The 22,146-nt window shown below is 35.2% G+C and overlaps 1 protein-coding gene across 1 annotated transcript in view; it reads right to left on the reverse strand.

Annotated features, from left to right (window-relative positions):
- The window catches only part of LOC145768891 (uncharacterized), a 33,018-nt gene extending 12,563 nt beyond the window's left edge, over window positions 1-20,455 (reverse strand). The window contains exons 1-13 of the mRNA XM_082580497.1: window positions 20,380-20,455; window positions 15,879-15,979; window positions 15,248-15,380; window positions 14,748-14,903; window positions 14,132-14,277; window positions 10,318-10,488; window positions 8,870-8,990; window positions 6,797-6,957; window positions 4,442-4,646; window positions 3,809-4,003; window positions 2,668-2,785; window positions 1,196-1,277; window positions 126-221 (exon numbers count right to left, since the gene is read on the reverse strand). Coding sequence (XP_082436623.1) covers window positions 126-221; window positions 1,196-1,277; window positions 2,668-2,785; window positions 3,809-4,003; window positions 4,442-4,646; window positions 6,797-6,957; window positions 8,870-8,990; window positions 10,318-10,488; window positions 14,132-14,277; window positions 14,748-14,903; window positions 15,248-15,380; window positions 15,879-15,979; window positions 20,380-20,455 — 1,761 coding nt within the window. The remainder of the gene's footprint in view (window positions 1-125; window positions 222-1,195; window positions 1,278-2,667; window positions 2,786-3,808; window positions 4,004-4,441; window positions 4,647-6,796; window positions 6,958-8,869; window positions 8,991-10,317; window positions 10,489-14,131; window positions 14,278-14,747; window positions 14,904-15,247; window positions 15,381-15,878; window positions 15,980-20,379) is intronic.
- Between the last annotated feature and the right edge of the window lie 1,691 nt (window positions 20,456-22,146).

Consider the following 22,146-nt stretch of genomic DNA (forward strand, 5'->3'; position numbering starts at 1 on the left):
ATAGTAGCAACTTTAAAGATTTCGCTTATCATAGCTTATTTGATATTCAAATGTAGTAGCAAAAATTTCCAACATCTTAAGATTTTTAGTTCACATTTTATTAATGATTTTGATGTCTTATGTACCTTTGGCCCTTTTGCAAAGGCGGGAAGATTCAAAACTTCTTTGTAGATTTGTACAGCCACCTCGATTTGGATGTCTTTAGGGAAATCTCTTAAAACCTTCAAAAAATGTGATAACATCTTTAAAACATTCATCAAAACTTGATACGCAAATATTAGACATGGAAAAGGCCATCTATGTCGTTGTCTATTGTCTGCAAGCGAGCTTTGTGACAAGCAAAATTTCGACAGCAGAATTCACAGCAGCTATTTCATAGAATAGGGTTTGGTGGTGTGAGTTCATTATTGAACTTTTGTGAAAACTTACAAGAATACGTTACTAGGCTACATGAATTTAACGCTATTTCGTAAATTTTATCTATGCAGTGCAAAATTTAATACAGTAAGCAATTGAGTCAACCGTTTCACTTGAAAAACACTAAATGTTCTGAATGTAACGTTTGTGCATCTAATACTTTAACTTGAAAAACGTACTCTGATTTATTTATCTTTTACTAGCTCTAAGTTTATAAAAAGCACCGGTGTCTCACAATAATTGTTATTCTTAATACGGAGTTCATTTTTGTCAGAACTAAAGTCTTTAGTAATGGAATCAATATCGGTCGATGGCTGTTTTTTGCGGCAGCTTTTTCATTTAATAGATCAAGTCTTTTTTTGGCTCAATAAACCTAAATTAAAAAGTCTGTCAGTACATTACAGTTGACTGACTCATACCACGTAAGCGTGTTCTTTATAATCCTGATGATCAAAGTTTTGTCCTGACAAATTGCATTTTTCTCCGGAAAAAACGCACCGTTTGTGAAAGCTTAAGCCAGATTAACTGCATTCATTTGCATTCAAACTTGAAAAGTTGGCCATGGCTGACTGAGTAAGCTTGAAATGTAGTGTATGAAGCTTATTTCAAACGCATTATTCAAAATGTGATTGGCATTTGTAATTTTTTTAATTTTTACTATAAAATGACAACAAAAATTCCGTTGAAACTTACAGCGTATGAAAAGGGAATTTACTTTACAGCAATGTAAAAAACACTTATATATCTCTAACTAATAGATTAAAAGTTACATAAGAACCTTTGTTGCATTTACTCCACCGTTAGCTTGCCAAGTATTTTGAAAATGGCCGATCATTTGACCTTTTGTTTCTTTAGATATTCTGAAATGAAAGAAGTCTAAATTTCTATTATAAATTTCAAGTATTTAGTTTGAAAATGAAAAAGCTTTTAGTCTAAATGTAAATGAATTGAGTTAAACATAAAAGTGCCTTGAAGATATAACAGCTTTTAAATGGAAATTATTGAAATTTATTATTTTTGGAAAAGGTCACAGCCCAAAGACAAGAAAATCAAATATTTAAATCCATTAATTGAAATATGCACTACGTTTGAACATTACTTAGGAATGGGTTATATTTTCACTGTTTAGACAATTAACATGTTCAGAAAATAGTTAAAGCTTTCTTTTTAAATTAGCCGAAGTAATATGACCTCAAAAACCTTTTATCTTCAAGTCCAACAATCACACAGAACCTGGACAGTTTTCTAGTTTAAGTTGCAACATATTATCCTACGTTAATCAAACATTGAATAACAGTGAGAGTTCGATGCAATTTTCAAATCAGTTAATCCGTCAATGGTTTATCTGTCAGAGACAGGAAAAAACACAAAACAGTCATTCTGATATCACATGGACATAATAGCCTACTTCAAGATAATGTTGGATGATGTTGAAGATTTTGATGTCAATATTAGGCTACTGTAGAAACGAAAGTTGACTCTCGTTAATGAAATTTAGTTTGGGTATTGGTCTGTTTTGGAATTTTAAGAAAACTTTCGATCAGCTAAAATGCAACAGATTATTTCATATCAACAACAACACTGAGACTTTACTGTAAAATTTTTAAAATAATTGCTTTTACTGAACACGAATCAAATCGATTTTTGTGGGTGCAGCTGAAAGAAATAAAAAACTAGCTCAGACAGCCACTTTATCTAGTCCAGATCTTTACCAGATCGGGCACGGATCTGACCAGACCTGGGCCAGATAAAGTGGCTGTCTGGGAGTATTGCTGGAAGAGATTAAAATGCGTTTTTTATTATGTTCTGTTATGGCCAAAGAAGCTCTGGAAATCTGAACTACCCTGGAGTTGGAAAAAAAAAGATTTGCAGATGATCAAGTAATGAAGGTAGCCTACCCTCAGAAGTTGATTTTCAAATATTCACACAAAAAAACAAATTACTGGTGAAAAGTTTGGAGAGCTTTAATATGTAAATTAACTTTAAAAAAAGTAGTAAAAGTGGGAAAAAGAGCTCGTTAAAGAATAGCCTGCAAAGAAAAACTAGAAAACAGATAAAAGTCATAAAATAAGCGTTTCTCAAAGAAAGTAGTCTATAAACAACAACAAAAAACAACTGCTTATGATAAAGAACGAAATCTACACAGACATTAAAATTCCTTAAGTAGATCTACCAAGTCTCAAAGCAATGAAGAAGAATGCAAATTTGTCGACAAAAATTTACAAAAAATGGCCTAATTTAGCGACAAACCTGTGCACTTTAATAAAGTCCTTCAAGTCTCTGACTTTGATGTCGTATTGCGATCGCTTTGCATACATTCTTTGTATTATGGCTGTAACATTTCCAAACACGACAGCGTGCATTAAAGCTAAAACAAAAATAAAGTTAAAACAATAACTTGCAAAGCTAATGGAATATTTTTAGACATCTAGTTTGATTGAAAAATTCTCCTTCTTTTGTTACATTATACTGTACAATGAATAGTAAGAAAAAGTTATAAAATGATAGAAAGCATTATTTTAATCTTTAAATTAGCCTTTATCGTAATTGTCTTAACAATTATGATGAGCTTAAAATTACAATTTTGTCACTAAAACAGTATTCGTCGGCAAAAATTTGAACTAATTTTAACCATCAGTGCAGTTTACTTTGAAGTGAATTTTTGTGTGATAAATAAAGTTATCTTTAATAAAATAGTTGAGAACCATTGTAACAACGATGAAAAGATTTAACAGCTGCATTTTAATAGCTTTCTACAGAAAGCATAATTAGCATCGATCGAAAAAATACGGATATTACGTGTACATTTTGTACTGATGGGTACATCAGCGGCTAAATGAGCCACTACAGCTGTGTCACGACAATCTGTATGTATAATGATTTCGCATATGAGGCAGGAGTGAAATGAGCTCTCGACTTTATTAACAAAGAAACGGAAAAATTAAACGGAACTGTTTCGACTTTCAGAGTATGTGCGCTTGAGCATCGTACATCAAGAACAACTCTGCAATCTGCATTCAAAATCACTCAGTGGATGGAATAATTCACAAACAACACTTCAACAACAAGCGGAAACCTCATTCTGCCAACCTCGGTGACCGTCTGTGTCAGCAGTCTAAAGTCTCTGCAAGTGCAGTATGCAAAACTGCTAGGATTAAGCTTTCAAAGAAGTTTTCCCAATCGGAAGATAAAGATCTTTACAATAAATCAAGATGGCAAAAATTCCCTGCTGAGAAATGCCAAAAATGACACAAAAATATGTTTTATACCTGTAACAACTTAGCATATAGCCTACAGTTTACACACCACAACAGAGTGGTGCTTTTCCCTTGATAGGCAATCATTTTGGATAGAATTTGTTAAATTGTTCAAAAAATTCAAATCTTATTACCTCCAATGATCATAACGCAGATTGAAAAGATCTTTTCTTTGTTTGTGTTTCCTGATACATTTCCAAATCCAACGCTCGTTAAGCTGCTTAAAGTAAAATAGAGGGAAGTGATGTAAGCACTGTTGAGGTCGGGCCCTCCGGTACCGTTGCTGTAAAATGGTGTGTTGATGGCGTCGCTTAACTCGTAGAGCCAGCCTACAAAAATTGACCAGTGAGATGACGAAAGTGACAAGTCTTCGGTTGCAATTTTGTACATAAGTGGATTCACTACACCATTGATATAAACTATAAAGCATCAAATATCAAATTGAAATGTTTAAATTGAGAATAAAAATTAATTGTTTTAAAATTTGAGATATTGTTAAGCTTGTTTAAGTTTTATTGAAACGTGATGCTAGTTTTAAAAAAAAACTTCTTAAAATTCGTTTAATCATTACAACAAATAATGAATTTTAACAAGTGAAAATGATTTGTAAAATCTTAAATTTTATGTTAAAAAATAATTTCGAAGTTTACAAAAAGAAAAGTTCCCAAAATGTAAGCCTAATACATTTTACGTAGGTAGAACATCCAATATTAGCCAATCAAATGTTAATAGGTCCAAAAAAAAGAAGAAAAAAGATAAAAACCTACCGACCCCAGTCACCGCTTGCGTTTTAGCTTCACTCCATCCTATTGTGAACCATACACAAGCTAACCAGTGGGCTAATAGAGAAAACATGAGCATTAACATGCAAAGGAGGACAGCACTGTATTGGGTCCAACGGTCTACTCTATGGTAAAGCCGAACTAATCGTAACAGACGAACCGTTTTAAGGAGGGCTAGCGGTTGGGCGACCTGAAATAAAAAGTGGGTGCAAAGTTTTTTTTTTACTAGCTAAAGTCATTACAATAGCCTACAATGTTACAATGGTTACAATGGTTAGGGAAACACAATGCTCGCTGTTCTATAGTGAGTAGTCAGGTAGTGCTGACGCCAGGAAGATCGCTCCTTTTTCAACAGTACATATCCTTGGCGACAGTTGGTTTAGTTGTTTTCTTTCCACAAAGATAAGAATTCAATTGACTGACAAAAGCAGCGGCTGAGAACTATGGCAGGAACTAGTGGTGCGGTACTGATGAGCCCAGCCTCATGGGCGAAACACGTGTCTATCGCTGAGTTCCTGCTACACTCGACTGCCGAGAAACACATGTTTTTGGAAAAGTCTTTATGGCTAGTGTGGAGGCTACACCGGTATGGTTAGCGAGACACAATGCTCGCTGTTCTGTAGTGAGTAGTCAGGTAGTGTTGATGCCAGGAAGATCGCTCCTTTTCAACAATGTTAGTCCATCACAATTAGGCTAAAGAGGAGTCTTTAGCCTTTGCTTTATTGCTTTCCTACGAGTGTAGTTGATTATATCATTCCAAGAAAAAAGCACAGCTTCCAAGTCGTTGAGACAGAAGTTTAAAAATTTTGCTGTGTCGAAAGTCGGTCGTCGGAGTATCTTGCATATTACCAGCACATTAACTAAACCAGAGGTGACGAACCTGCGGCCAGTCAAAGAATTTTGTGCGGCCGGCAAACCAATTTAGCAATCGCTCATGCATTAAAGACAAAAGACATTTCAAAGCTGTTTTATGCCTTCACTAGTACACCTTTCCTTGGCTATTTTCTTAAGTTGTTACAGGTCGAGGATGACAGATGAAAATCTTATCATGCTGTTGAGAGTTGCCACATCGTCTATTAATATTAGACCGCTTAATTCTATTAATACGTCTATTAATATTGAACGTCTATTAATATTGAACGCTTAGTCAAGCAAAAAACTTACCAAAAATCCCACTAAGCAAAAAAATTCAATGCTTCAATGTTATTTTTTAATATTTTATGCTTCAATGCTGCATTAGATAGCTTCAGCTGTATGATTCGCATGGGCTTTTGTTTGTTGTTTGAAAAAGAAATTTCATTAACTGATTTGTTGTTTCGGAGCATAATGGTCGAAACATTTAGTCAACTTGAGCAAAAAGGATAGAGCCAAAAAAAGAAGAAATCATACTCATATGACAGCAAACGCTTCGAAAATTAAACTGTCTTCATTATCAGTGCAAGACTGCAAGTACTGTTGCTCTATCTTTTTTGCTCAAGTTGATTTGTTTTTTACTGTTGTATGTTTCGATTCTGCGCAAGATAATTTCAACTGTGTGGTTTTTATTACTTTCATCTGCCGTTTGTTACTTTTCATGAATAATATCTTGAGTCGCTTCTAAAAGATTTCATAGTAGGTTACGATTAAAAAGTTGTGTGGCCCGATAACTCATGTGTAATTGACAAAGTGGCCCGCGACCGCAAAAAGGTTCGTCACCCCTGAACTAAACGATGATGATATTTCATGTACGGTATGCTTGCACAGATCAAAATGGAAAGCCTGAAACGTTGTCGAATAGGTTACTGATGAAAAGAATATCGATTTTCAAGTGATATCCATTGCTCACTCCAGACCAAACCACAAAAGTACATTTTTTCATATCTCTACATAGTTGTCCACTGCAAGGTGTGGTCGTGTTGAAGGGACGTAAACCGACCAGTCTTTGCTCGCTTGGAAACAACTAGTTACTTGGCAATTCCGGATAGTTTAAGTTGCATTTTAACGTTGTTTGAAAGTCGTCGGACGTTGAAATGATGTGAAAAGGCAACTTTGCAATAATCATGTACAAACTAATGCATTAGTTTTAGACCTGATTTAAATCCAAACATCTAGGGGATGAATAAATGGTTCTCATTAAGAAGCTAACCCTTCTGCACTAAAGAAAGTAGATTAACTTTATAAGCGTTGCTTTTCAACTACCAGCTTTGGCTGGTAGAAGAACCAGGATCTCATGATTGGAAAGCAAGCACCATATCCGCTGAGTCATCCTACAACATACAATTTGGAGGAAAAACTTGTTAAAACTTATCGCTTCAATGAGTAATTTATATAAATAAAACGTAGGTCCAGAACTGCACTTACGTCCCCCAAATCGAAGAGATGAGACAAAATATCTACTGGAATGGCCGCAATGAAATCAATGGCAAACCACGTCTTAAGATAATGTATGGCAATTCGTTTTGCATCGGATATGACCCATCCTGACTTGTTGACAAACGTAGTGCGAAAAGTCAATAGGATATCTAAAAATACATAACACTAAAGTCACATCAAATATATATTAAGATTGGCTTCTTTGCCTTCCCGTCTACTTAATCTAAGTCTTCAACCATCGGGTGTAATCCTGGATACGACAAACAAAACATCAAATATAGTTACTACTCTCTATATGTAAAGCCTCTACAGCCTGTTTCACCCTAAAAGGGGGAATAGAATCTATTTGATTCTATTTGAATATGATTCTATTATATTCAAACAAAACCACATAAATTCTAATATAGATTATATGATTCTATTTGAATAAGGACCTTATGATGATTCCCCATTTAGGGTGAAACAGGCTGTAGAAGTTTTAGAGAGAATTCAGATAATATGAAACCAAGGAAGTTTCCAGAAATATATAATAAAACTACTATTCAACATTTTATAGGCAGAGAAAACTTTTTTCTCTCCACATTGAGAAATTCCAAGTCTGACTACTTAGATTGCTGGAAGATGGAGACTTCCGTTTCTTCGACTTAAGTATAGCCTAACTATTTTTGATCCAATTCGCTCTGCTTGGCTTTTTTGTTTGGCATTAAGCACTTTTTTGTATTATTAATAATAATTATTGTTTAACACAAAAGTTAGATGTTATTTGGACATAGTTGATTGACACTGTATTGTAAGAAAGCAAGGTGATTGCAATTTTCAGAAAGTTGGCGCCAAATGAAAATTATTCTGAATATCGCGAGAAATATTCCAGCCGTTAAGGCTGTTCCAAAATGATTTCATTTGATCAAAACACAGTTAAGCAAAATGTTCTGCTGAGCAAATCTATACATAAGTACATAAGTTCATTTCGTTTCGAAATATTTTTGCCTAAAATTTCCTTTAATAAAAGTTAATTGATCTTTGAACAATAAGATGTAAGGCTAAGCATTGTAAATTGTACGGTGCTTTTTGCGTTATCCATGCGGTGTCAAGGACTGCCCAAACGATACAACAGACAGCTCTCCTTGAATTTAGTAAACTCAGATTTAAATCCAACTTTCTTTGTCACCAACTTCGTGACCAATCATCCATTGTAGAACACACGCGACGTCCAAGTTTAAATTAAATATTAGTAGAAGGACATCAAAGACATTGTTGGCAAAGTTATTTGAGACTCCTTTTAGCATTAACTGTGGACAGTAATCTCCACTGACCTCTAAAAGCACTACAAGCTGGTTAAGAATTAAATTAAAAGTGTGGCCGTGGTCTTGTCAACAACTGACAATTTCATTTGACATATGAGGACAGTGCAGTAGGGCTACTTTGCAGAATACAAATGAATTACAGTAAAGCAAAAAGTCGATCATTTTATGTTACAATGAAGATTACAACGAATGTTTTTAAATGAGATTACACTGAAGAGTTAATACAAAAAGCTGATTTTCAATTTAGTACAGAGTTCCAATCAATAATTTGCATCATCTAGTATGTGAAAAAGCTACAGCAAACTATACACTTAGGCAGAATAAAATCACTTGCGGGCTAAGTTAATGTAAAAGTGACGAATTCTTTAACAAGAAGGAATAGTTGCACACCAATGTAATAGATTAAAATATTCTAAAACTTATAAGCATTCCACAATGATTGCAGCATGCAGGTTGCTGTTATTTGATTTATCTTTTTCTTTTTTCTTTTCACTTTGCGCAACTTATTTCGTTGTTTCATTATTTCGTTATTTCATTGGTTATTTGAGACATGAAAAAGTCTAATCGATTAATTATGCAACCTTCTCCATTTCTCTCTGCATTTCTGTATTAGCCTTGTGGTCTACTGCATAACTTTTGTAATAAAACTTATAATATTTAAGAATACTATCGATATAGAAAACTCTTGACTAGCAACCGATTTCTTTTCACAAGCAAATAACAAAACCACACGAAATTACTTCATGAAAAAACTTACCCATAATAAACACAATTTCAACCGATATATCAAACACAAGAAGGGCTGTGTTTCCATGTGTTTCTGCATTATGTTGCCCAGTACTTCCCTCCGTTGAATTTGTATCCATAATTTCCACAGACTAAGAATACAAATGGCAACCCTTCACATAAAGAACAACTCCTTCCGGCAGACAAAATTACTTTCTTTTGCAGTAATTTAACATCTTCTGACAGTTGTAAGAGTTTTTGAAGTTACTTAAAAAAGCAGAGTGGTTCAGTAAGCTACACAAGCACAAAAGAATCAAGCTCAAATCTCGCTCGTGAGACTTCCTTTCACGAAAAAGGATGTTGCGGAGAATATAAGACATTAAAATTACTTTGAACACCACATTAATTTTACAATACTATTAAAATAACTGGATCTCTTCATTATTGTAACAGATTTTCTCTTACAATTTTTATCTGATGCAGAACACCAATCTGATTTACCAAGTAACATCAGCCATCATTAGAAAAACAACTTCTTATCGACTAGTAAAAACATCTCGCAAATTTTTTTTAATCTTTATTCTTGGACTGAGAAATCCCTCCCGGAGTTTAATTCTGGTAGTTTCGTATCCTTAAAAAGACTTTAAACCTTAACATCAGTTTGGATTCATAATATGACAGTTTGATAGCATTTGGTCCAAATTACGAAAAAAGCAAGCAAACTGTTGATCATTTGGTTTTAGACTGTCCATGGACTGCACTACCCGGTGGTTTCAACACAATTTACCAATCTTGAAATATATTTAAAAACAGGCTAAAAGACAACGAGCTTCAAGTGTGAAAACGCCAAACAAAACTATTACTATTAAATGCAGCACCCTCATTCCTTCCAAAGCTGCAGTGGAGAGATCTTTCTCCGTTGGAAAAGACGTGCTGCTGAAGACAAATCGGGCAGGACTTGAGAGACTCGCATTTTGAAATGCTCGTGTTTTTGAAAGATGAGTAACAGTAAATTTCACCTAGTCCTAGAATGTGTTTTTTAATTCTATAACGACGTTGAAATGATGGCAGCGTAAATGAACGATATCATCCGTTGTCAAGGTCATTTGGACGTCACAAAGTGCTTCCAGTGTCAGTTTAAGTTAAGACAAAAGAATCGGGAGAAGTAGCGGTAGCGCAGTCCACTTTAGCTCGAGTAGCGGAAGCGGGCACTATTTTATCCCGAGTAGAAGTAGTGGGTAGTTTTGGAGTATGTATGATGCCCACCTCTCACCTCTGTCCGTAGGCTACTGTCAACTAGTTGTTCACAAGCAGTCTACTTTCTAACCCATGTCAACAAATGAACCACAGTCGATTGATTTTGCTGTAGCCAAGCAACGGAACGATGGATAAGAAAAACTGATGTAGTTTTGAATTGGATATTTCTACCTTGCTGTCCTCTAATTATAACATAAACTGTATTTTACCAAACTTGCTGACCTGCAACGCAGCGGAGAAAGGCACAACGAAAATGACGTAAAGAGTTACTGCCATAACCAACCAATCCCAAATGGTTTTGCCGGTACCAAAGTGAAGAATGGTGAAGCATGAAGTTCGTTTTTCAGTTGGCTTATATTGAGGAGGTGCGGTGTTCCGTCGGCCAAATAAGCACTAAAGAGCAAACTTAATTACAAAAAAATAATTGTCACTGTTGTGTTTCATCTGTGATTGCAGTATATACTGTACGCCAAAATAGAACAAGACTATTATTATTGTTATTGTTGAACGACTTGTGAATTAGCAATTAGGGCAGTTAAGATTCGATTATTATTCTGTTAGTTGGGGACGGAGAATGTCACTGGTACCAGGCCCAGATTATCTTCTCATCGATCCTGAGCAGTGCGATAATAGTTTTCAGTTTTTAACAGCTGGTGTACTTGATGTTATGCACTAATGCGATAGTGGCCTAATTATGAGACACGAATGGCTTTTCTATTTTGTTTGGTGTGCAGGAGAATCCAGTTAACTGCATTCTGGATAATCGCATTGGCCTAAACTCTAATCCATTTTATCGCATTTATATCCTAAGATCCAAGCTATAGAATCGTTTCTTGAAAAAGCACTTCAGTTTATTGCATAACGTAGTATATCCTATTCACATAACCTGCTTAATTAAATAGGCTAATGAAAAGTATTTATTTGACTAATCAAACTATTTGCTGCAAGAATTATGTGACAGAAAACCATTGCACCAAAGTTCTTCAAACTAAAGATTAAAATGTGTGAAAAAGATCGCCGATTGCAAACACCAAGAAAATGCGTTTGTCAGACAAATTCTTTGTTACCGGCGATCTACAGTAAATAATATGCATCACTTGCATAAACATATTTTCGTTAAGCCATGTGATTTACATAGGTTGCATTTTGACATTTTATTCGATTACTGTGTACGATATTTTTTAATTTTTAATAAGATGCACGATTGTGAATTTTTGTATTCAAGGATAGTTTTGTAATTAAGGTTTAAATATTGTGGATGCTTGACAAACGACCATTAACAGAACTAGTTCGGATTGCTGCAAGTTGTAACAACTTACCGCCTAGATTTTTAAGTAACTTAAAGATCGCATGGAAAAACAAGTTGTCTATGCGAAAAGTATTTGCAGTTTTTGATAAAACAAACTGCTTCATGATAAATTTGCTTGTATATTCACAATTTTTTTCACACTTACTACCCTGCTATACACGGCTTTTGCTTGAACAGCTTTGGCCACTTCTGTAATAATGCAGATGATCCAAAAAGTACCCTTAGAAAGGAAAAATTAAAAAAAAAATAATAATAAGCGTTGGTCTATGTTATGAATCCATACTCATTCATCACAAATCCTCAAATTAAGGTTTAATAAACAAAACACACGATATAGCTGAACATAAACATAGCGGTTAACATCAACATAATAAGATAGCAGGTATTAACTTAAATAAAGAGATTATACACTACAGCTTACAAACTAAAGATTACATGCAACTGAAATGTCTTCACTACTAAACAATCTGCTGTATGAAGCAAGCTACGCTTCTAGAACACTGAACACAAGTAAAATGTCGTGGCAGGTATTTGATTGTTTAAACGGGCAATTACCTACGTCATAGTACCGCAAGGAGAAGCAATAGAAATGATTAGGCACGAGGCAAAATACGAATGGTTAGTTGTAATCTACAACATTCTCCCCTGCCAAGAAATCGAGTTCAAATGGGTATTTGTATCATTCATACATCAAGCGATCAGGAGGGCGCCTTATGCGGGAAGAACGCCTCAGCATTGGATCTTCTCTTGTGTTAGGCTCTTCATTGACTTCAGAATGATGATCAACTTCGGTGTTTGGTTCAGCACCTTTCACGTTGCTGTGATGCATTTTATCAACGGGTGAATCGCTTGCAACGGTTTCATCATTGTACGATTGATCATTAATGAAAACAGAAGTGTCAGAATCAGTTGCGCTATTTTCGAAAGCATTTCTTTCTCCCACAGGAGCAACATCACGCAATGATACAGTAGTCTGGCGACCATTCGGTAATCTCACAAAAGCATACGTTGGAGTAGCATGAATTAATTCTACTTCATCTACAGCAGGTTCATATTTGCTCGTGCGAACGTGGCGCTTCAATAGAACAGGACCAGGAGTACTGAGCCAAGTGGGACTTGATGATCCCAACTTGGAACGCCGACTAAACTTCATAAAGCGTTCGTGGGGAGATACATTGATCGCAGTACAGAGCAGTGAACGTACGGAATGTAATACGTCAGGCAAAACACTTTCCCATTTTGAAATGGGCAAATTGCGTGTTCTTAATGCAAGTTGCACTGCGGTCCAAATAATATTATTATATTTTTCACATTGACCATTACATCGAGGGTTGTATATTGAAGTTTTGCTGAGAGCTATTCCTTTGCTGTGCGCAAATGATATAAATTCGTTTGACATAAATGCAGGCCCTCTGTCAGAATGAATATATGAGCAAAGGCCGAACAAAGAAAACAATTGCGATAAACATGAAATAACAGTTCCGGCATTCATATTTGCACAAGGAAACGCAAATGGAAACCTCGAATACTCGTCGATTACAGTTAATATATATTTGTTTCTTGTGGCTGAAGGCAATGGGCCTTTGAAATCAATATTTAGGCGTTCCATAGCTTGAGTAGCTTTTATTAGCGGAGTTTGAATCGGCTTGTGGAAACGAGGTTTAATTTCAGCACAAACATTACAATCTGAGATCATTTTACGTATCTCGCCGAGCGAATAAGGTAGATTCTTTGTTTTGATATAATGGTGCATTCTTGTTACCCCAGGGTGGCAAAGACTCGCATGAATCTCGTACAAATAATTGCTAGACAAACTTGCACAATACGCTCTTGATAAGGTATCAGGTGCCACGTTAAGTTTTCCTGGTCGATAAACTATGTCATACTGATATTGTGAAAGTTCAACACGCCATCTCAAAATTTTACTGTTTTTCAACTTACTATGACTTTTGCAATCATACATAAACGCGATTGATCGCTGATCAGTTACAAGTTTGAAACGCCGCGCGGCCAGCAAATGGCTCCATTTCCGCACTGCTTCAACAATAGCAGCGGCCTCTTTTTCTATCGAAGAGTGATGCTTTTCGGTTTTTGTCAACGATCGGGAAAAAAATGCAACTGGTCTATCTCGTTGATTTAAGGTTGCTGACAAGGCAACATGTTTATTAAATTGTTATGAATCCATACTCATTCATCACAAATCCTCAAATTAAGGTTTAATAAACAAAACACACGATATAGCTGAACATAAACATAGCGGTTAACATCAACATAATAAGATAGCAGGTATTAACTTAAATAAAGAGATTATACACTACAGCTTACAAACTAAAGATTACATGCAACTGAAATGTCTTCACTACTAAACAATCTGCTGTATGAAGCAAGCTACGCTTCTAGAACACTGAACACAAGTAAAATGTCGTGGCAGGTATTTGATTGTTTAAACGGGCAATTACCTACGTCATAGTACCGCAAGGAGAAGCAATAGAAATGATTAGGCACGAGGCAAAATACGAATGGTTAGTTGTAATCTACAACAGTCTACATCAATCCGACCTTACAAATACACTGTGAGTAGAGTTGCTTTTTCTGTGTTTTAGAGGGGAGGAGCAATCGCCCCCTTTTCTGCATCCGCCGCTGCACTAATTCATAGTAAGTTAAAAAATTAGATCTACTTCTGTGAAGCTACAGCAAAATCAAATCATAATAATAAAATTTCCTTACACTAGTAAAAGAATCAAGGCAGCCATCTTTGCTTTTTTTGCCTTCCAAGTTTTCAGATAAGGCGTAAAGAACAGCCCTACTCCTTCTGCGATGGCCGAGTTTTTTAAAACTTTCTCTTCTTAGCAAATCGCCGGAGTTGTCACTCACTGTAATTTTGTGCAAAAACTCAATTAACGAATGAACAGTTATCTCCAAAGTTAAACTTTCTCTACGTGCAGATGGATCACCAGTTGACCACCGATGTGTAACTGTTACACAAGTTGTGTTTACATAATAAGCTTACATATACATTGATCAGTTTTATTCTTCCATTGGTGCTGTAGAGTGTAGAATACAAATAGTAGCATAACATATACCTAATACACAAAAGCGTTACCTTAAATTTATACTTCAGTGCTGACTGATGAGAGAAAACAGAGACTAGTTTTTTAATATAGCACAATGCATAAGTTTCTAAACAAACATTTATAAATTCAGAGAAGGATTCTTTACCTTAAGACTTAGAAATAAACTTAGAAATAAAAAAAAACTAACAGCATTAATATATACCCAAAACAACACCGAGAAAACAAAGTAATAAGATTAATCAAGCTATAATTCTCATCCCAAAATTTACCTGTTGAGAAGTTGCTGTCTAGAGAGGTCAAGCTGTTTCTAAATGAATCATTGCTTTCCGGCATCGGAATATTTTTGTGGGAAATCAAAAACCAAACTACTTCTTCTTTATCATTCTTGATTGGAACTATATCGAGGAAGCAATGAAAAGGCTCTTCTACAAAAAAGTACATAAAAAAAACAACTTATTAATAAGTCTGGTAAAATTTTAATGTACAGTTATTAAGAAACTGTTTTGGGTCTGTGGTGTCTAAACATACAATGCATACTTAAAAGATGTAGAGAGAAAACTGATTGGCTCACATAAAGAACACGACAAAATTATTTCCAGTCATAAGTTTAAGAGCTTTAATTTGTGCTAAAATAAATTGTATTAAAAGAAACACATTACAAAAAGCTTTCAGTAGCAAATTTGAAGCAATTATAAACCTAATGTCTTAAGTTAATTTAAAATTTGTAATATTTGAAATTATACGTTGCTTGCATTATGAAATTGCGTACTGTTTTTCTTGTACAAAATCAATTTTCCTTTGAATTCCTTTTTTTCTTTAATAGCCAGCTTTATTTTGCTTTTGCTATGTCGACTCGTGTCTTTTCCATACAAGAAAGGGCATGAACAAGGCATCTGCATCAGCTGAACAATGCAATATGTTAAATTTTTATAGCCTAACAAACTAACTTTCTATTGTACTTCACAATATTGTACAAAAGTAATATATGTGTTCAACCACGCAGAAAGGGGTGAGTCATGGCCAATTGGCCATGGATGGTTGCAGCAACCCTTTTCCACTATTCCAAGCAGTGCTACAGGTCTGGTTCGTTTTAAGATCGTAGCCTATTCCAGAAATAGGTTGCAGCAGTTACAAACAGACGCTCTTTATCCATCGCATCATCACCAGTAATGACAATGAGCAATAATATATCAGACTCAGAAAAGTGAACACAGACACCTCGTTATGTAAACCTTTAGGGCCGAACATATATCTTTTTACCTTGCCAGTTTGGCGAAGTTTCCCCGGACTGTAATGAGAGAGTGATCGCCAAAACAATGATTGAGAGTATGCACCTGCATGCTTACTAATAGTATTGTTATTTAACATAGTGTTTTGAAATTATGCACAGCCATGCCCACCTGTGACCGATAAAACCCAGTGAGCTCGCAGAAGCCATCTGAACAGTAAACGATGGGATAGGCTTCCGGATATAATGCATTTCCCAAGAGAAAGTTGCTATCTATAATGCATATATAGATATTTTTCATCATGGTAAATTTCGCTGCATTACACTGGTCAACAAAAAAAATTTTTTTTTGCTGTTTGGACTTTGACAACTGATTTCAGGTAATTTTGGGGTGCTGAATCCGAATCTGAACTCGGATTTTTACAATCACATCAAATTTTTGAGATATGATAACAAAAATAGCCTACTTGATTTTTGCCAAAAGTGAAAGATTTGGCGTTTCGTTTACTACCAATATATGCAGTGCTATAACAAAAGGTTAGTTTTAGACAGGCCAAAACAGCTTAAATAAAGTTACTGAACAAGCATCGCCATAGGTCTGCTTAAATCTTTGTGGTTTCATGCAAAACATTGACGGGGAGAGGGGTCAGTTACACTTTTAGCTTGTTATTACTGCCTTGTTAATAATGTTGCTTAGAAACCAAATGGGTATCAAAATTGTAGTTGGTGGGTGTATTTCAGCTACTTATGTACCACATGGCCTGGATTTCTGGATATAGCACAATGTGTATGTGCAAAAAACGCAACGTCAAATTTTCCACTTTTGACAAAAGTAACAATTTGTTGTAATTATTTCTTACAAACCTGACGTGATAGGCAAAATCTGAGGTCAGATTCGGATTCAGCACCCCAAAATTACTTTAAATCAGTTTTCAAAGTTCATGCCGCAAAAATCGTGTAGACCAGTGTTATTAATCCATAGAATATAAAGATTTCTCATCATGCTTTTGTGGATTTTATTTTGTAATATAAAGTACTTTTGTTAAGTTAAGGATAATCCTATTGCTACATAATTTTTGTGATTTTGATAAAAGTTTAATTAATGGTAGCGAAAAAACGCTGTTGTTTTGTTAAAAAAATCCTTTCTACAAACTGCAAATCATCAACTGAACATTGAAAAGAGCCAGTCAAAATGAAACGCTTACAAAACAACCTGTGTTGGTTTTAAAATGAATGTGTATGATGTATTGCAGATGTATTTTGCCAAAATCAACTGATAGCTTTGTCTTAGCCCCGATAGCTCAATTGGTTAGCGCGTCACTTCTGGAACGAAGAAGCTTCAAGATCAAGCGGCGCTGGTTCGACTCTCGGGGCGTGCGCTTGAGCAACGCACGGACTGCTCTCCATTCAGCGGCATCTAATGGATGGAATAATTCCCCGGCAACAAGACTTCAACAATCGGAAACTTCACTCTGTCAATCTCGATGACCGGGCCTGCGTCGATCAGTGATTCAAAGCCTCTACAAGTATGCGAAACTGCCAGGATTAAGCTCTACAAGAAGCTTTCCCAGTCAGAGGACAAAGATTCAATCAATCAATCTTGCCCATTGGCATAAACTTTCATAGAAGCCTGTTTGGCAACGAAGTCCAAGTAGCTCATAGCTTAGTTATTCAATTGAACACCAACAGTAAGATCAAGTGTACTGCAAAGTTAGCAACACCCGGACGAAAGCTTCAAATCTTTTACACATTTACACAAAACAAGTTGCTTGTGAAACTCTTTGTATAAAAAAATGTTCAGAGCAATTCGTAAAATTAATCAATAAAACGCTAATGTTTAAAACGGCCATTCATCAAATCCATAGCTACAAGCTGCGTCCATTCTTCAGCATTGGTTAAGATATTGATTTCTATCTAAGCACTCAGCTTAAGTGTTGTACTACATGTCAAACCATCTTGTAATACGGCTTCATTGATTGTGTGTGCTTGTATTTTTTTTAAATTGTTCAAACGGGTTTAATATAATAAGTAGAAAACATTATTCCGGATTTGAAGCATCAATAAAATCTATGTTAACTTGTGGGCAAATGTTAAACAAATGTAAAAGTTTTGTTGGTCATCATAAACAAATGAGTGAAAACGTTGCAATTCAACATTAAAAAAATTAACAATGCGTTTTAATTTCTAGTTGAAAATTGATAACAAATGGAAATCTTTCAAGCACAAGCAATAATCGTTACGATAGAACACACAGAACAACCAATTTTTTTGTTGTTGATCACAATTGATAAAACGCAATGTAACTTTTTAATGTTCAAAATTTTGTCTTCTCGAAATGAGTCGGTTGTTCCAGTATTGATTTTTTCGTCTCTGGCATAACCGTTTACCCCTATTGGAAAGCAAGCGTAGCAAATGAGGGATGTGACTTCTCCGACATTTTTGAAGAACAATGTGTTAGTTTTTTGTTATTAATTAATATGTTGTCAAAACGTAAGGCTTTGTATGAAGCTTTGGCGCAATTACTTAAAGCAAACCTAAACCACGCGACGCAAAACGATTTCGTTGTGGAATACTGACGTCACGTTGAAGTGCTTGTCTAACTATATCAAGTGACAATAGGCGACGAGCTTTGTTGACCAGGCTTGCAGTTGCAATCACTTACAGTACAAGGATGAACAAAGTAGGCTACACCTCATACAAAAACAGAGAATCACCACGAGAGTTGAACTTTCATTTTTTTTAAGCTTAAATAAAAAGAAATCGTCAACGAATTGCTGACATACATCGAAACATCTGCTGTAGGCTATTTAAAGTTGCTCCAATTTAAATCACATTTAAAAATACATATTTGTGTAATAGTCCCTTTGGGCATTGATATGATTCACTCATTTCAAATAGGTGCTGAAGCAAGTATATTTCCTCGCGTAAACTACAAGCGACTTCTCAAAGCCAATTAATGTTCAACGAACACAAAGTTTACGTCTATATTCTTTTGGGAATAAAATTTTTAAATTGCTTATTGTGGTTCACTTGACATGATTTGCCAGTGAGCCATTTAAGACAAAAATAGACGGAGATATAAAGGGGTTCATAATTGATCGTGGTTTTGATTTTTAGCGCATTGAACACTCCCCAAGAGAGAAGTCTACATACATACAAAGTCGAAGAGTTGTTTTTGCATTAATTTCAGATTTTGTGACGCTTTCTTAACGTGAAATGCAACCAAATGAAAAGTTAACAAACGGTTTATAAGGTCACGACTTCCACTTGGAGTCGGGGTGAAACCATTACGGCAGAAGAGCAATAATTTTTCATGGGAGCAAACTGAAATTAGAGAAAATAAAGATAGCATAAATTAAAATGTCATTTTTAGTATCAACATAATTTTTTATAAGAAACAAATTTTTTTTAGGGGGCTTGACCTCCTAGATGAGTCCCACCCTACCTCCAATATATAAATTACGACAACTTAGATAGGTGGAAACATCAATTTGCATTAAAACAAAGAAATTAAAACCTCCCGCTGACATTTAAATAAACCTTTGAAAAGCGCACTACACATTGTGGACGTAATCAAGAGATGATTAATATTTTATTGACCAATTTGTGCTAACATACATTGAAATAATCTGGACTAATCTTTTTTGTTGAGCTAACCAATCTATTCAAATAACACCATGACGAAAATTTAAACTTTGTTTTTAGGAAACTATAATCCTTATTTTCGCAGCACATTTAAAACAAGCACGTGCTGGAAGATCACGAAATGACCATCTGTCATTTGACAAGTGTCCAACATTTTCTAGAATACTCATTAGGGTACTCACCCTCGAAAAAGTCGATCGCATTTATCAAAGGAAAGGCATTAGAAAAGTACACACATTTAATCTGGAATAACGATGGTTCCATAAATCGTGCCTATAAATTAGCCACCCTATCCATTAACGCTAATGACCCTTTTGGTGTATTGTGTAAATGGTATTGACTATTGACTTGCTCATGATGAAAAATGTAATGAAATCTGTAGCTAAAAATAAAGACACATACTGCAAAAGATGAAAAACAAATAAATTTTTTTGAAACTTTACCAAATACATTTCCTTGTCATTACATCTATAACGTAGGCTACCGCAGCTACAATGTACACAACTTTTTTTTACTTCGAGAATAATCTTGCCAACTTTACAGCAGATAAAGGTCAAAGTATTAACCAGCAAGTTAGCGACATTTTCAAACTTGACGCGTGGGCTTGAATAGTGCAAAACATTATAATTTGCTACTTATTTCCTAGTTGTAGCTGAACATGCCCGTTTCGTGGTTGTTAGCATGGCTACGGTTGTTAGAAATATTTCTAGAACTGCTTGTGGCCAGATGAATCAGAAAAACGCTTTGAACCTGATATGCAAGTTGCTCATCTTTGTTGTAGTGTAGTGCGAACCAGACTAAAATATTCGATGCTCTCAAAGCTTGACCCCCTCCATAATACAACAGGCAATTAAACAAATCAATGCTAACAATTAAATATTTCAGATAACTAGTATAATAATTAGGAAAATCAATAAATCATTTTAGTTTAATTGCTATATAGCGAAAGAAAAATCCATTTTTTAAATGTGTAATCAAATCTATGTTAATAAAGTATCCATGAAAAATAAACATATCACATAACCTACGTGTTCCGTCAAATCTGCGTGCAATGGTATCCAAGAAATTGTTTTGCGGTGCAAAGTGGCCCTTTCTTTCAGGCATACCGACTTTTCTGCAAAGTCTGCAAATATACGAGAATATTAATTAATTAGTTTAGTTTTATCGCTTTTCTCACTCAACAATCCAACACTAAAAGTCCTTTAGAACCTGGCCGTTTTCAATCATAACATTTCTTAAGTAATGTATCGGTTATATCGGTTTTAAGACGGCATTGGTGTGGTATCGGTTATACCGACGGTATTTGCTCATTTTTACCCTGATCTGCAAGAAATATATTTGAGATCAAGGCAAGGCCATCGTCAGCCTGAGATCGTAAAAGGCCCAGCTGAGATTTGGTTTTGTTGTTTGTTTTAAAATTTTATTGGTGAAAATAAAAGGCGTGTTATAAATGTACAAGCTTTTTTTATTTTTATTGTTGCTCCCATTGTATTGATTTCAAAACAATCGGTCTGGCTGCAGCCCTGGGTCCAGGCATGTCATGGAATTGAAGATGGAAAGGTGGATAAGTTTCAGCATATGATATGGAAACTTTCCAAGAACCGGTATAGAATTGAAAATTTGGGATATAAAATCTTTCAAATCTTAATATTTTTTGTTTTAACTTTGCCTCTTCATACATGTTTATGGAAAACTCTGAGATCACTGCCGATATTCGTAGACAGAGGCCACTTTAATTAACGGCAAAAAGTAGGCTATGCGATAGAAGATTCACGAATGAAATAACAAAAACATGATGTGCATGGAATGGAATTTCTTTGCAGAGTATCAACTAAGAATATTTCCGTTTCATCCAACAACATGTTCTGCCTGTGGTGCGCTACTGCTGCAATGCTTCGTAACGATGTCCCATGAGACCATACTATGCGAAGTACAGGGAAACGCTGATCTAACATTTCTTATTTCATTAGTTTATATGCTTTCTGTGGCCTATATTTCATCAGTAGTCTGTCTTTTGTTAATTTGTATTGGGTTTGTTATTGCGCTTATGGAAAAAGTAAAACTTTGTTTTGTGTTTCTTTCACTTCTAGGTTCCACTAACGGTTTTGGTCGAGTTGTGCGATCGTGCTTGGAAAGTTTTCTACATGTGGTATGTAGCCTATGTCCAGCCTATGTCGTAAGTGAAAACGTTTTGCAGGCCACTGGAGTGACATACTCTAGCTTAAGACAATGCACTTAATCGAACACTGATCTCCTAGGAAAAAAAGAACAAAGACACCATAAATACTAGACTATAGAGTAGTGGCAGCTGAAACAACATTTTGACTGCAAGCACAGTTCTTGAAAAAAAAAAAATTTAACCTGTGTCTTCATTAAGCTTTAACGATGTTGACATATTAATTAAAGTGGCATGCAAAGAAGTTTCAAGCCTACGTTACTTCTACATCTTTAAAATGCAATTTTGCGGTCCAGAATAATGAACTTGAAGACAGGTTTGTATGTTGTGTCATCACAAAAGAAGATATTTAACTTTATTGCCAAGCGCAACATGAGAATGTCATGTCGCACTGAGTCCCATAAAATCAATGAATAAGTAATTTGTAAGACGTAAAGTGGTTGCACTTGGTCAGTCGATATCCAGGCTACAAGATGATCATAAAAAAGCCTAAAAAATTGATTGATCATTTCAAAACATTTTGGAATCTGCAATTACATCATATAGGAATTTACGATCATACGCACTTCAATTCACGAAGAAAAGTGTTCAACGTTATTTGTCTTCAGAAGTTCAGACA

This window comes from Aplidium turbinatum, chromosome 4 (genome assembly GCF_918807975.1).
Source record: "Aplidium turbinatum chromosome 4, kaAplTurb1.1, whole genome shotgun sequence".
Lineage (NCBI taxonomy): Eukaryota > Metazoa > Chordata > Ascidiacea > Aplousobranchia > Polyclinidae > Aplidium > Aplidium turbinatum.